Consider the following 16,981-nt stretch of genomic DNA (forward strand, 5'->3'; position numbering starts at 1 on the left):
CCACCTTAGGTGTACGTGGCTGGCGCCTTAGCCGGTTGAGCTATAGGCGCCGAGCCCGGAAATTTTATTCTTAATATAAAAAAGAATCCTAGGATAGAGCTTAGCAAACATACCTTAATCATTTCTGTGCGCTGGCATTCAGGATCACGACCAGCCATTGGTAAGATTCTAATCTTCTGTGTCTTTGAACATCTATCTGCAAGTGACAGAGTCATCTTTCTATGTGTGGCACTGTCTGTAGAGTGAGGTCTGCCAGGAAATAAAAACAAAATGTCTCACTATTTAACAAATACATTTATGAACCAGTCATACCCATATCACGAAAACTAGAAGCCAATGACTATTTCCTAGCCAACAGAAAGAGCAGGCAAGGACACTCTGAATATACTAGATGGGAGATTGTTAGCTTTCTTTATTCTGGGCTCATCGAGATACCCTTATCTCATGAATAAAATGAAAAACAGAAGACTAGAGTAGTAAAGGGTTGTACAGCGTGAGCAGCTTCTAGAGCAGCAGTTCTCAACCTGTGGGTTGTGACCCCTTTCTAACAATGAAAATACACTGTGGCATTAGGAAGGTTGAGAACCACTGTTCTAGAGCAATAAAGGAACAGGCTCAAGCAGAATCAAATGTTCTATGAACAGGATGCTTTGTGTTTTACAAGTTATTTAACTTACCTATTGCAAATACCTTACGAGACAGCATTATTACATTTTAACAGATTAGGAAACCGAGGCAAAGAGAAGTTGAGAAAGTTGCACAAGATCTCACAAATGGAAACAGAATTCAAATACAGGTCTGGCTGATTCTAAAGCCTATACCCTGACCTTTACAGTTCTTTAAAAAGCAAAATCATACCAGTATTTCTGTGCCTCCCCTAAAGATAAGCACTACCCGAGGAGGATTATCTACTTAGAATCAAAAAAAGAAACCCGAGAACACAGTGCAGTACCTACAGCGTCTAGACGGGGGATGCGCTCGCCAGCTGACCTGGGTACTCCAGTCTGCTTGGGGGACATGCCCCCCAGTGACACTGCACACAGCACCCTAGGCAGCGACCCCTAGTCTTCACTTCCACCAGCTCACTGCCTTTCCTCTGACTGCATGCACGCCAACAACCTCTAGTTATCAATTAGCCTCCCAGATCAATTTACTAAAAAGAAAGGACACGATGACTAGCAAACACTGTATTCTACTTATCATCATCACTAGAATTAATAAATATAACAGTCTCTTGTCAGTTTGGTTAACATGATCTGGTTCCCTGAGAAATAGCAATTTTTAGTTTACTTGACCAAAAAAGCCTTCAAACTTTCAGCATGGAGAACCAGATCTTGCTCTTTAGTGAATTATCCTCTGGGTCAGGCATTATAGAAACGTCTATGTTTTGCTGCTTTTACCATAACAAATAGTACACTGATAAGGAGAGTTACCTGAAGGTGAGTTTTGTTTTAAAGACGGCTTGTCCCTGTAGACCAGTACCTTGTCTTATAAAAAGATGATTGTGGTCGCCCTGCAGCGGGGCTTTGTACACATCAAACACCTCATTGCCTAAATGCAAGGACATGCTGGAAACAAGAAAAATTTCATACGCTGTAGTCAGAAAGCTTTTACTCTACCATTTTATTTCATTAAAATGTGGTTCAGGCTCGGCGCCTATAGCTCAACCGGCTAAGGCGCCAGCCACGTACACCTAAGGTGGCGGGTTCGAATCCCCAGCCCGGACCCGCCAAACAACAATGACGGCTGCAACCAAAAAAAAATAGCCGGGCGTTGTGGCGGGCGCCTGTGGTCCCAGCTACTTGGGAGGCGGAGGCAGGAGACTCGCTTGAGCCCAGGAGTTGGAGGTTGCTGTGAGCTGTAATGCCATGGCACTCTACCCAGGGGGACAGCTTGAGGCTCTGTCTCAAAAAAAAAAAAAAAAAAAAAAAAAAAAAAAAAATGTGGTTCAACTGCTCTTTTTCTCTTTACACAGAATTCAGAAAGAAAGAAAACAATAAAAACTGACTGACTACATAGAGGTTAACATATCCTGTGACATTTACCAAATTCTACTATATTCCATATGAAAGTCAATTTTTCCAAAATGTCAACCTGTAAGCACTTTGTAATGGAGGGAAGGGTATTCTTAACTTTTCCAATCTAATGTGCTATAGCCAAAGATGATGATCACATTCTTGGCCTACTTTAACATCTCCCACTAGTCTGTATGACTTCCAACTATTTATCTCTCAGATTTTCTATGCAATCTCAGGGATTAAAGTAATGAAAATTCTAGCTGGGCGTGGTACTGCATCCTTGTAGTCCCAGCTAACTGGGAAGCTAAGGCAACATGACTGCTTGATCCCAGGAGTTTGAGGTTGCAGGAAGCTCTACATCACGACACCCCAGCCTGGGTGACACAAGCCAGCCCAATTTCTAAAAATAAAATAAAATTAGATAAAAATTAAAAATGAATAAACAGAAATTCTTTAAAAAGAAAAAAAAAGGGTAGCACCAAATTAAGATCCTATTCTAGCCAGGTGCTGTGGCTCATGCCTATAATCATAGCACTCTGGGAGGCCGAGGTAGGCGGATTGCCTGAGCTAAGGAGTTCAGCTTGAACAAGAGCCAGACCCCATTTCTACTAAAAAATAGAAAACTAATCAGGTGTCTTGGTGCACGCCTGTAGTCCTAGCTACTAGGAGGCTAAGGTGTGAGGATCACTTGAGCCCAAGAGTTTGAGGTTGCTGTGAACTATGACACCACAGCACTCTACCAGGGAGACAGAGTAAGACTCTGTCTCCAAAAAAAAAAAAAAAAAAGACCCAGTGCTAAAACTTGACCCTTTATAGCCCACTGGGGGCACCGTAATACTCTTCAGGCCATTTGTGCTCACCTTCCATCCGACCACTTGACTATGCGAGCATTGCTTTCTTTAATTTCATTTCCTTCTTCATCCCGGCGTATCCTCCATCGGATAGTATTTTCTACCTGTTTTAAAACACAAATTAGAAAATTATAATTTAATTGATTCTATGCTTCTTTTCTCCTCAAGAGACACATAACCGCCTTGGCACCTATAGCACAGTGGTTACAGTGCCAGGCACATACACCGAGGCTGGTGGGCCCCTGTAGTCCCAGCTCCTTGGGAGGCTGAGGCAAGAGAATCACTTAAGCCCAACAGTTTGAGGTTGCCAAGGGCAAGATAGACTCCGTCTCAAAAAAAAAAGAGAGACACATAATCATAGAATAAGCACATACAGGTGGTGACAAAAAAGTAGACAAGACTGAAACCCTTTTAATCACCTAGAGATGTTGGATAATTTAAAACAGGAAAAAATGTGCTGAAGTAGATTCCTGAGCTCCGAGATTCAGAAGCATAGCAGAAGCCAGGGCACTTGAGCAGATACAACGTCTGCAGTAGCACCAGGTATGGAAAGACACAGTAAAACCTCCATGAGGCAGGAGATAAAGCTTGAGCCCATATGAAATGGCAATTTAGAATTGAGACGCCTATATAAGTCAGGTTCTTTCACAGAGTAAAAAACCCTATAAAAGGAGGACCAAAAAACCTGCCACAGGGTCTAGAGAGTTAGGGAAGCTCCTCATATAGAATAAGGGTAAAGAAAGACCCCATGAAAATTAAAACTCCAGGTTTGAATAAGTTTAGAGTCCAATTTTATCTTATCTCCATGATGGGGAAACACCAAACAGATTGGAAAATGAAAACCACTGTTACTGGCTTGGCACCCATAGCACAGTGGTTATAGCGCTGGCCACATACACTGAGGCTGGCGGGTTCAAATCCGGCCTCGGCCAGCTAAACAACAACTACAACAACAACAATAAAAATAGCTGGATATTGTGGCAGGTACTTGGGAGGCTGAGGCAAGAGAATCGCTTAAGCCAAAGAGTATGAGGTTGCTGTGAGCTGTGATGCCATGGTACTCTACTGAGGGCATCATAGTAAGACTCTGTCTCAAATAAATAATAGCAGCTGCCAGCACAGAGGCCTATGCTACTTGGGAGGATGAGGCCAGAGGATCACTGGAGGCTTGGCGCCTGTGGCTCAAATGGCTAAGGCACCAGCCACATACACCTGAGCTGGCAGGTTCGAATCAGCCCAGGCCCGCCAAACAACCATGGCTGCAACCAAAAAATAGCCAGGTGTTGTGGTGGGCCCCTGTAGTCCTAGCTACTTGGGAGGTGGAGGCAGGAGAATCGCTTGAGCCAGGAGTTGGAGGTTGCTGTGAACTGTGATGCCACAGCACTCTACCCAGGGCGACAGCTTGAGGCTCTGCCTCAAAAAAAAAAAAAACCCAGAGGATCACTGGAGGCCAGGAGTTTAAGAATATCTTAGGCAACACAGTGACACCCCATTTCTAAAAAAAAGGAAAATGAGCCAGGCATGATGGTGCATGCCTGCAATCCCAGCTCCCGCAGAGGCTAAGGAAGGAAGATTAACCCGATGCCAGGAGTTTGAGGATGCAGTGAGCAAGCCAGGGTGACAGAGCAAGACATCCACCTCAAATTCTAATACTATGTATAATATCTACTGGAAAATGAAGAATTTACAGAAAATCCTTTAGATATAAGAATTTAAAATGCCTAACTCTAGAGCCAGGCACGGTGGCTCACATCTGTAATCTGTAATCCTAGCACTCTGGGAGGGTAAGGCAGCAGAATTGCTAAAACCCAAGGATCTGAATTTGCTCTGAGATAGGCTGATACCATGGTACTCTAGCCTAGGCAACCGAATAAGAAACCTATCTCAAAAAAAAAAAAAAAAATCATTAGTAAAGTATAAATGTGAGAAAAGTGACACTTTGAGTTATACTGGCTCAATGCCCCTAGCTCAGTGGTTAGGGCACCGGACATAGAAAGGGGAGCTGGTGGGTTCAAACCTGGCCCAGACCTGCTAAACAATAGTTGACAACTACAGCAAAAAAACAGCTGGGCATTGTGGCAGTCATCTATAATCAAAGCTCCTTCGGAGGCTGAGGCAAGACAATCACTTAAGCCCAAGAGTTTGAGGTTGCTGTGAGCTGTGATGACACAGCACTCTACTGAGGGCAACACAGTGAGACTCTGTATTTTCTTCCTTAAAAGTAATCTGAGGCCAGGCACCATGGCTCATGCCTATGATTCCAACACTTTGGTAGGCCAAGGAAGGAGGATCACCAGAGGTCAGGAGTTCAAGACCAGCCTAGGCAACAGAGCAAGACCTCATCTTTATAAAAAACAGAAAAATTAGCCAGGTGCATGCCTGTACTCCTAGCTACTTGAAAGGCTGGCTGAAGCAGGATGATCATTTAAACCCACAAGTCTGAGGTTACAGTGAGTCATGATCATCTTACATGCCCCTGCACTCTAGCCTAGTAAACAGAACAAGAACTTTCTCTTCTTTTTTTTAGGCAGAGTCTCACCATGTCACACTTGGTAGAGTGCCATGGAGTCACAGCTCACAACATTCTCAAACTCTTAGACTTAAGTGATTCTCTTCCCTTAGCCTCCCAAGTAGCAGGGTGACTAAAGACGCCCACCACAGCACCTGGCTATTTTTTTTTCTTGCAGTTGTCACTGTTGCTTAGCTGGCCTGGGCCGGGTTCGAACCTGCCAGCCTCGGTGAATGTGGCTGGCACTGTAACCAGTGTGCTGCGGGCGCCAAGCCTAAGACCTGTCTCTCAAAAAAAAAAAAAATCTACAAAGGTAATATGTACAGCTATGCTTTATCAATTTAAAAATACCAAAAAAAGGTTAATATTCTTAAGAAACAGACAATTACTTGTTAATATATTAGGAAACAAAAAATCATCTCAAAAGCTCAAGTCTCAAGTTAGTATCTTAAGGTTTTACTTTATAAAAGAAAAAAAACAGTAAAGTATGGAAGGGTACCTTCAATTTTAACCTGGTTCTACCTTCTTCATCCAGCATTTCCTCATCTTCAAATTCATCTTCATAATATTGAGGATCAAAAGGCCTATGAATTGTTTTCAACATAAACTATTAGTCATATTTTATAAAGACTATTACTGCTATGTAATAGTATCTACAGTAATACATACCACTGTATCAAAAAATCGTAATTTTTTAAATCCTAATGGTCAAACATCCTCATGCTTAACTTCAAGGTAGTATTCAAACTACTGCACCTCCTTAAAATTTGGCATTAATATACATTGCTTCAAATAAAGTACAGGCAAAGATAAATATTCAAAATATTCTTTCTGCTTATTATGTAACTCTTCCAAAGAAGCTCCATGGGCTCTAGCTTTCCACATCATTTTGCTTGGGGGGAAAAAATTAAATCACATGAGATACTGAGTAAACTGAGTAAATAATACTCATCCACCCTGTTAATTGTCCAAAACCATTAGCTTTTCTAGATCAACAATGGCTGCTATGGACTTTGCATTTCTCCAACAAATTGCATTACTCTCAATTTCAGCCTTTTCAGGGCTATAATAGTTAGATAATACCTTGAAGACTTGTGATGTCTGTTAATTCATAAGAAAGTGTCTGTCAAACTACTGAAAACAATCACAAGTTTTAAAACTTCCTTTTATCAATATACTTTTTCTACTTGAGATATTATGCTTGATTCATTTTTTTTTTTGAGATATGTAACCAACTTTCCATTTTGTGATTTGTCAACTCAATGTAAAATAAGAAAAACATTAACATTCCATATATTTCCGCATACAGAAAGTATTTTAATTATTCTCTTACCTGGGCTCTACACTGAGAAAGTTGGGTAATTTAACAAAATATAAATCGTTTCCTAAATCAGTGTTTACTTTGGGTATTTCTACTTCTATTCTGGTCTCCGGAATTGGCTCCTCTTCCTGTTGATCCTGAGGCAACCCATTTTCATCCTGAGAAAAGAATCGGAATTTTATAGTTTGATGGGATCTTAGGAACGGACTACTTCAACTTCCACACTTTATTCAAACAAATAAGAAGAAAATTTAGACATCACTTTAGGACTAAAGCAGCTCCATCCAAACCCACTCATCCCACCAAGCAAAGAAAAACCCTAATTGGAATCAAGATTACTTTGGATTCATCAGTATAAGAAAATATCTTTTTTATGATAAAGCTATCTTCCAAATATTCAACAACAGAAGTATGAAATTAATTAATATTTCAATATAAAGTCACCCTAATTATTTTAATAAATCAGAGAAAACTACCAAAATAGCACAAAATTCTTGGCATGAACAAGAAAAACACTTCAACGTTTCACAAACCACAGATCCTCCCAGTCTAGCCCTCTAAGGCACAGGACCAACTCATGTTGGGTCATTATTTCTACTCCCCCTTATAACCAAGAGCTCCCTACATAACTAAGAAAGTCATTTTTTCACTGTACTTCCACATTACAACTTATTTACCAACTTGTCTTCCTGGAGTAAGAGATACCCTTTACCTCGGAAACTTCTTATTTGGCCTTGAATAAAGGGGCCTAGTTCATATTAGTAATTTTACTTACAACAGGCTGTCCTGGAGTCGGGGGTTTATCTTCTCCATCACTCCCTGAAGATATATCATCTGCACCTCCAAACAGATCCATGGTTCCACTATTATCTTCAATGTAGGAGAAAAAATGCACAGCCTTAATATCTGTAACCAAGGTTCTTCAAAGGTGATCACTTCAACATATTCCCAATGTTTCTGACCAACACCAGGACACCACCCAAAACACAACTGTGAACCTGGCTCTAAAAGACAGACTTGACTAGAGGCCTGGCACAGTGGCTCACATCTAGAATCCTAGCACTCTAGGAGGCTGAGGCAGAAGGATTGCTGGAGCTCAGGAGTTTGAGACCAGCTTGAGCAAGCCCATCTCTACTAAAGACAGAAAAATTAGCCAGGCATTGTGGCAGGTACCTGTGGTTGCAGCGACTAAGGAGACTAAAGCAAGAGATTGCTTGAGCCCAAGAGTTTGAGGTTGCTATGAGCTAAGCGGATGCCATGGCACTCTAGCCAGGGCAACAGAGTAAGATTTTGTTTCCAAAAAAAGACCTGTTAGAGTGTGTGTAGAGAGGAGGGAAGAGGGCAATTCCAGCAACAGATGAAGCTGCATAGGAGGCATTTCTCTCTCCCTTCCTGTTCTATAGCTTTGTTCTGCCATTTGCCTTTATTCCCCAGGGCCCAAGCATCTCCTACAGTCTACTTAAAGTTGGAGCTTCTTCTCTGTATAAGTCCCCAAGTTTCAAAATTATAGATCCACGTCTACCCAGGCCAACAACAATAATCAACATAAAACAATAAACCAAGGTGGGGTACTAGAGTGAGTAAATGGAAGACAGAAGGTTGGTCAGAAAGCAGACTGCTCAGAATTCAGATTCTAGAAGAGTTACAATTACTGGTAATGATGTGGTCTAGGATAAAACTATGAGAGTGACTGAGACAGGGTGGAGAACAAGATCACTGAAGAAGAGCAGAGGAAGGCCAGGCAGGGTATCAGACGTATCAATACAGGAAATATCTCAAAGAAAAAAGAAGGATCTCTTTTGTAATAAACCTATCTTCTAAATATTCATCAACAGAATTATGTGAAATTAAGCAAAACTTTAATAAAGTTACTCTAACAATTAAAATCTATATAATCTCCATCTATACAATAAAAATCCTACAACCCTACCCACCCATACTCTTATACACCTCCTTAACTTCTTTTTAGCTTTTTTTTTTTTTTTGAGACTTTGTCGCCCCTGGTAGAATGCCATGGCATCATAGCTCAGAGCAACCTCAGACTCCTGGGCTCAAGAGATTCTCTTGCTTCAGCCTCCCAAGTAGCTGGGATTACAGGCACCCACCACAACACCCAACTATTTTTAGTGGTGGGATCTCGCTCTAGCTCAAGCAGGTCTAGAACTCGTGAGCTCAGGTGATCCACCTGCCTCTGCCTCCCAGAGTGCTAGGATGAGTTACCACACCCAGCCTTCCTTTTAGTTCTTTTTTTTTGGGGGGGGGGCCACTGGGGATTCACTGAGGGTACAAAAAACCAGGTTACACTGTTCTTCTCAGTTCTTATCACCATCCAACATACTACACATTTAATATACTTACTGTGTTATTACTAGTCCCCCTAGCCTATCTATAGTCTATTAGAATATGATTTCTACAAAGGAAAGATTTTCTATCTGTTTTGATCATGGCTATATCATGAGTGCCCAAAAGAGTACTACTACACACAGATAAATACCTGTGAACAAATTAAAAAATAATCACTGGGTGGTGCCTGTAGCTCAGTGAGTAGGGCACCGGCCCCATATACTAAGGGTGGCAGGTTCAAACCCAGCCCCAGCAAAACTGCAACAAAAAAATAGCCGGGCATTGTGGCAGGCGACTGTAGTCCCAGCTACTCAGAAGGCTAAGGCAAGAGAATCGCCTAAGCCCAAGAGCTAGAGATTGCTATGAGCTGTGATGCCACGTCACTCTACCGAGGGCAACAAAGTGAGACTCTGTCTCTAAAAAAATAAATAAAAAACGATCATATCTTACCTGACTCTCCGAACAAACCCATTAGATAGTTAGCATCATCTCCCATTTATAGATCAGAACACTGAAGCTTAGTAATTAATTTGACCAAAATCATATAGTTGAAAAGGAAAATAAAGACTCTAACTTGAGGGCAGTGCCTGTGGCTCAGCGAGTAGGGCGCTGGCCTCATATACCAAGGGTGGCGGGTTTGAGCCCAGCCCCCGCCAAACTGCAACAAGAAGGGGGAAAAAAAAAAAAGACTCTAACTTGAATCATCTAATGCCAAAGTCTATGCACATTACTATTAGTTAGAGATCTTTAAGCAAATCCCAGAGCATACTGCTCAGTTTAACTCTCTCCTTTGTTCACTAGCTTGCCCTCTAAATGTTTGCTTTCATTATGTTACTCATAATAATTTACACAAACTATTTAACATTAACACCTAATCATCATTCGACGTAATAATGGTTTTGTAGAATCAAAGTATCTATCAAAATGATTAGCTGGGAGCACTGGCTTACAATCTGTAGTCCTAGCTACTCAGGATGCTGAGGCAGGAGGATCGCTTGAGCCCAGCCTAGGCAACCTAGCAATCCTGCCTTTAAAAAAATTTTTAAAAATTATCCCAGTGTGGCTCAGTGCCCATAGCACAGTGGTTACGGCATCAGCCACATACACTGAGGGTAGCAGGTTCAAACCCTCAAACCCAGCCCTGGACAGCTAAACAACAACGACAACTGCAACAAAAAATAGCTGGGCATTGTGGTGGGTACCTGTCATCTCAGCTATTTGGGAGGCTGAGGCAAGAGAATTGCTTAAGCCCAAGAGTTTGAGGTTGCTGTGAGCTGTAAAGCCACAGCACTCTACCCAGGGCCACAAAGTGAGACTCTGTCTCAAAAATAAAAAAATAGCCAGGCACTGTGGCAGGCGCCTGTAGTCCCAGCTACTCAGGAGGCTGAAGCAAGAGAATCGCCTAAGCCCAGGAGTTTGATGTTGCCATGAGCTGTGACACCACAGCACTCTACTGAGGGCAATAAAGTAAGACTCTGTCTCTAGAAAAAAATAATAAGTAAATAAAATAAATTAGCCCGGTGTGGTGGCACATATTTGTAGCCCCAGCTACTTAGGAGGTTGAGGCAGAAGGACTGCTTGATCCCAGGAGTTCAAGACCAGCCTGGGCAATGTAGTAAGATCTTGTCTCTTAAATAAAGAAATAATGTCTGCTGTAACCTTTATACTAACATCTTCATTGCACAGGGATTTGTCATTTGCAAACACAATCATAAAGAGGTGACTAAGTAGATCTCTTTTCATCCTTATAATAAAAAAAACTTAACATTGGGTTTCTGTTTTAATTTAGTTTTTTGTTGTTGTTGAGACGGGGCTCACTCTGTTATGTGGACTAGAGTACAGAGGTGTTATCATAACTCACTGTAATCTCAACCTCTTGGGCTCAAGCAATCCTCCTGCCTCAGCCTCCCAAGTAGCTGGAACTAGAGGCATGCACCACCACCCCCAGCTACATTTTCTATTGTTTTTTAGAGATGAGGTCTTGCTGTGTGGCTCAGGTTGCTCTTAAACTCCTATCTTCAAGCAATACTCAGTCCAGGTCCTCCCAAATTACGAGGATTACAGGCATGAGCCACTGTATCTGGCTTTAACACTGGTTTTTACAAATTCTTCATCTCACTTTTAGTTTAAAGAATCAGTCACTTCATTAGTTATTAAACTGTGAAGAACTTAAAAAACAGGTGCCCTAGGGCCATCATAATTCAAACTAAAGAATGGATATAGTCACCTCCATCCCAACCAGAAGTTCAGCTTTTAACAATGGATTCACTCTCACTACAAACATTCTACAACTGATTAATTAAATACAGGCAGCTTCTCATATCTATACAATTTGTCTGGATACACTAAATGTATAGGCACTCCATTCTGTGGGTCTTGCAATCCTGGGTAAACACTCAGGGTTGGAAGTGCACTACAATTAAATGCACAAAGAGGTATGGAAATACATATATGTGTAAAAGAAATAACATAGGTACCTTTTGGCACTTCAGTGTCACTATCCGCTTCTGAATCAGATGCAATTGCGTTCTTGCGTTTCATTCGTAAAACTTCATCTTCACTATCACTGCCTCTTGCAGATTCTGTAAGAGGAGAATTAGAAGTTTTGCATAATCATAGTCCCACTGTAACTTTGAATTTTATTATTTTTTTATTTTTATTTTTATTTATTTTTTATTTTTTTGAGACAGAGCCTCAAGCTATCCCCCTGGGTAGAGTGCCATGGCATCACAGCTCACAGCAACCTCCAACTCCTGGGCTCAAGCGAGTCTCCTGCCTCAGCCTCCCAAGTAGCTGGGACTATAGGTGCCTGCCACAATGCCCGGCCATTTTTTGGTTGCAGCCATCATTGTTGTGAGGCGGGCCCGGGCTGGGGATTTGAACCTCCCACCTTAGGTGTATGTGGCTGGCGCCTTAGCTGCTTGAGCCACAGGCGCCGAGCCATGAATTTTATGTTTTAAAAGCAACACTACTGATACAACAATCTGGATGAATCTAAAAGGCATCATGCTAAGTCAAAGAAGCCAATCTGTAAAGGCTACATACTTACTGTTTGACTTCATTTACATGACATTCTAGAAGAGAAAGTACAGTCACAGAAAAAGACTAATGGGTATTAGGGGTGGGGCTGGGGGAAGGCTATAACTATTAAATACAAAGGGGATAGCATAATGGAGTTTTTTAGGACAACACAGCTGTTCTGTATCCTAAGCATGGTGGTGCTACACAAATCTATATATGTATTAACGCTAATAGATCTATAAACACAGGCAAAAAAACCCTTGCTACTGTAAGTAAATTTAAAAATAAAATTTACAGGCTGGGCACGGTGGCTTATCCCTATAATCCTAGCACTCTGGGAGGCAGAGGCAGGTGGACTGCCTGAGCTCACAGGTTCAAGAGCAGCCTGAGGAAGAGTGAGACCCAGCCTCTAAAAATAGCCAGGCATTGTGCATAAGCCTTCATGATTCAATTAATGATATGAACAACTCTACTCCAAATTAGTTATCGAATACTTATCGAATTAACACAGTCTACACAGACCTCATCTATCTCTGGAAATATTCTGTCCTCTTCTCCCAATAATATGCTAAATGTAGTTCTGAATGCTATGATGTGAGGTGCATGTCACAGAGAAATGGATTCCCCCACATTTAAGCTAAGAGAGAGGAACAAAATGTAATTAATAATCAATCACCCATAGAAATGAAGCAATATCCAGACATACTTCAGGAAGACTTCACCCTAATTAAGATGATTTTTATATAATACAAAGCAATGTTTTCTCCACTTTTTTTTTCTTTTTTACAGCCCATACAAAGGATGTGTTAACTTGCAGAATAGTCTAAATGGCAAGTATAAAAGGGGATCCAGAAGCCAAAGTTTGACTGTATGTTTCCTGAGCTTTGATCCAAGCTCATCTCTGTAGGGTGGAAACTCACACATCAAACTGCCATAGCTCACAAACACTGTCCGCTGAGATCACGCAGCCGTGTTTACATTTTCTAGATGTGAGGCTCCCTAAGTAACTCCTGATTACTAGGCCGTGGCATCCACTGCGGATTTACCCCAAGGGAAGAATACAATGGTAAGGAAGAAATAACTGATCTTCTTCTAACAATTTTATAATTTAATTTTTACACATTTGTTTCCTGTATTTGATTAGTTTGAATAAACTCCTTAGAGCCTCGCTACCTCTGGTTGATCAAATTTTAGATCTTAAAAATCTGAGCTGGAACAGCTCAATGCCCACATCTGTATAGCTATCCTACAGGGACATTTCGATGGTAGTTTTTTCCCAAGCACATGAGGCATGTTAACCACAGAAATGGAACCAACTCAGCTCATTATCTAGCTCACCTAGCACCGTACTTATCTAAGACTGTCTTCTTTAAATTGTTTCCCCCCACCAAAACAAATAAAATGAAAAAAAAATGTTTTTCGCATGATCTGTCATCAATTAACAAACAGAAGGGAAAGAAAAAGAATAAATGGACTTAAAAGCAGCAAAACATATGGAATTAGAAAAGCTTGAAATGGGAAACCAAAGAAAAAAACCGGGTAACAAAGATGGGAATGAAAAAAGAATAAAAGGGCCACTGCTGCATCTGGACGCTTATCCAGAACCATTCTGGTTCTTATAAAAGTATTACCTGGGGCGGTGCCATATGCCGGAGGTGACAGGTTCAAACCCAGCCCCGGCCAAAGCTGCATGAAAAGAAAAGTATTACCTGATTTACGGTCCTGCTCCTCTTCATCATCTGAACGCCTCCGCTCTTCATCCGAGGCCTGTGGCCTTTCGTCATCAGAATTTTGCATTTTCTCCTCATCAGACATCTGTGGTCGTTCTTCATCGTCAGAATTCTGTTTCTCATCATCATTATCAGAAGCTCCTGGCTGTTCATCGTCAGAATTAGCCTTTTCTTCCTCAGACAGCTGCTGTCTCTCATCATCAGAAAGCTGAGGCCTCTCCTCATCATCTGAGTTCTGCATTTTCTCATCATCATCATCAGAATTCTGCAGCTTATCTTCATCAGACCCTTGTGCCCTCTCCTCATCATCAGAATTTTGTATCTTTTCATCATCTGACTGGTCACTTTTATCTTCTCTGCTCCATTTTTCATCATCTGAATGAGCTTTTTCAGAACCTTCTGCTTCTGAGTGATGGCTTCCTCCATCCGATCTTTGACCTTCATCTTCATCATCGTTATGGGCATCTGATCCACTGTGCTGATCTACATCTGAGGGGTCATTGTCTTCATGGTCAGAACGCTCAGAAGCTTCCGACCTATTGTCTGATCTTTCAGAGTGATTATCACTGCCACTATGATGAGAAGCTCCCTCATCCTCACTGTCATCTCCGAACAGTTCCTTATTGCTTGGTTGTCCTGAATCACCTCTTTCATCGTGATCACTTTCACTTCCAGAGGCATTACTGCCAGAAGCAGCATTCTCCTGATCAGAATCTGAGTCAGATCCAGAATCAGAATCTGTGGGATCATATAAACACAGGAAAATGTCAGCAAAAAGGGCAGAGTAAGGTACTCCAAAAATCCTTCCCAACAGAAAAGCAATGAAGAAACTGGAAAAAATGGTTAGATCCATTTTCTCAGGACTTCAGCGACTAACCAAAAGTTGCGGCAACCAGGAGAATGCTTATCCGAATCTCAGTAATGAAACAGGACTTTGTGGTATATTAACTTACCCTGGTCTCACTCCTAGCCTGAGGATACCTTGAAGATAACAGCCTGTATTTCTGGTACGGGCACCACTACTGAAGGGAGCAGAATGGACCTTGTTTACAAAAAACCATGACTGTTAGTTTTGACCTCTCTGCTGGTGGCTCCCCAGAAGACTAGCCCAAAAGGGCTTGTCTTTATCTCACCTAACTTGGAACTCTCCCAATGATGAAGCAGCTACATTAGTGTGTGTATATGTGTGTGTGTGGGGGGGGGTGTCAAAAACATTAGCAGGTAAACATACTAGTCACCTCTGCCAGGTACAATGGACAGTAGCAGTTAGCGCAAATAAGAGTAAACAAACCAAAGCTTGGGAGCAAAGACTGGGGAATGCAATGATATGGGGAGTAAGGAATTTTTCAAAAACCCCGACATAATCCTGTAGATTTAGAAGTTCACACGTATGCCAAAGACAATGCATATGCTCAGGAAATAACTAAGAAGGCTGTAAGTTCTCCCTCTGGCTGAACTCCTGGGTCTGTACAAGAGAGAAATGAAGGCAAAGGCAGGGTTGTAAACTGCCTGGCTGAGTGTGGAAAGCATGCCCCAACACACACACAGCCAACCTGCAAAGACTAGGAGATTCTGGAGATTCTAAGCATTTAAGGAAATCCCTGTCCACCCACTAGCTGACCACTAAGTTAACAGAAAAGACCTCCACGGCCACATCAACAAAGATAACAGACTTTACAAAAGTAGTACTAAAGAGTCACTAAACAAATAAACAACTATTGCTACAACAAACAGCAATGTAAAACCCTGGAGAGGAGACAGAATGTGGATTTCCTGAGTTGCCACATTGTAATATTTGAAATGCCCCAAAAAACAAGAAAGTATGGCCACACATAGGGAAGAGGCTAGAAACTGCCCCTGAAGATCAAACACAAAAATGATGTATTATCAAATAGAGGATATCAATAGATACTTAGATATTATAAAAAAGAACCAAATAAAACTCTGGAATTGAAAAGTAAAATGAAATTAAAACATTAACTAGAGAGACTCAACAGATTTGAGCAGGAAGACGAGGTCAATTCAGATCATCCAGTCTGAGGAATAGAAAGAGAAAAGAAGGAAGGAAAACAAATGGGGCCCAGAAAATTTGCGGGACACCATCAAGTATACTAACATATGCAAAACGGAGTCCCAGAAGAGGAGAAAAGAGAGAAGAAACCAGAAAGAATAATGGCTGGAAACATCCAAGAAGTTCAATGAATGCCAAGTAGTATAAGCTTACTATATTGCATTGCTATCAAACTGTCAAAATCTCAAAAGCTGCTAAGAGAAGCAACACATCCCACACAAGTGAGCCTCAAAAGATTAATAGCTGATTTCTATCAGAAATGTTAGGATTCAAAACAATCTCAGTAAGTTTTAAAACACTGCAATCATACCAGTATGTTCTCTGACCACAATGGAATAAAATTAGAAATCAATAACAGAAGGAAATCCAGGCTGGTGCCTGGGGCTCAGAGGGTAGAGCGCCAGCCCCATATACCGAGGATGGCAGGTTCGAACTCAGCCCCAGCCAAACTGCAACAACAACAACAACAAAAATAGGCAGGCATTGTGGCGGGTGCCGGTAGTCCCAGCTACTCAGGAGGCTGAGGCAAGAGAATCGCCTGAGCCCAGGAATTGGATGTTGCTGTGAGCTGTGATGCCACAGCACTCTACTGAGGGCAATAAAGTGAGACTGTCTCTAAAAAAAGAAAAAGAAAAAAACAGAAGGAAATCTGAAACATTCACATACATATACAGGGAAATTAACACACTTCTAAACAACCAAGGACTTGAAGAAATCACGTGGGAAATTACAACAGAAAATATTTAAAGAAGAATAAAAATAGAAATACAACATACCAATATTTAAGGTGGAAGCAGCTCTCAAAGAGAAATTTATAACTGTAAACATCCATGCTAAAAAGAGACATCTCAAATTGATAACGTAACCTTTCATCTTAAGGAATCAGAAAAAGAAAACTGCCAGGTGCACTGGCTCTTGCCTGTAATCCTAGCCCTCTGGGAGGCTGATGAGGGTGGATTGCTTGAACTCAGGAATTCAAGACCAGTCTAAGCAAGAGTGAGGCCCCTTCTCTACTTTAAAAAACTAGCCAGGGCTCGGCGCCTGTGGCTCAGGCAGCTAAGGCGCCAGCCACATACACCTAAGGTGGTGGGTTCGAATCCCCAGCCCGGGCCCGCCA

At 41.6% G+C, this 16,981-nt stretch overlaps 1 protein-coding gene across 2 annotated transcripts in view; it reads right to left on the reverse strand.

Annotated features, from left to right (window-relative positions):
* The window catches only part of LEO1 (LEO1 homolog, Paf1/RNA polymerase II complex component), a 34,733-nt gene that overhangs the window by 12,840 nt on the left and 4,912 nt on the right, over positions 1-16,981 (reverse strand). For both annotated transcript variants that reach the window (XM_003784362.1, XM_023510131.1), the window contains exons 2-9: positions 13,773-14,531; positions 11,520-11,624; positions 7,475-7,569; positions 6,712-6,857; positions 5,878-5,962; positions 2,879-2,973; positions 1,434-1,568; positions 114-249 (exon numbers count right to left, since the gene is read on the reverse strand). In XM_003784362.1, the coding sequence (XP_003784410.1) occupies positions 114-249; positions 1,434-1,568; positions 2,879-2,973; positions 5,878-5,962; positions 6,712-6,857; positions 7,475-7,569; positions 11,520-11,624; positions 13,773-14,531 (1,556 nt within the window). The remainder of the gene's footprint in view (positions 1-113; positions 250-1,433; positions 1,569-2,878; positions 2,974-5,877; positions 5,963-6,711; positions 6,858-7,474; positions 7,570-11,519; positions 11,625-13,772; positions 14,532-16,981) is intronic.

This window comes from Otolemur garnettii, unplaced genomic scaffold (genome assembly GCF_000181295.1).
Source record: "Otolemur garnettii isolate 467f Iridium unplaced genomic scaffold, OtoGar3 scaffold00011, whole genome shotgun sequence".
Taxonomy (NCBI): Eukaryota; Metazoa; Chordata; class Mammalia; order Primates; family Galagidae; genus Otolemur; species Otolemur garnettii.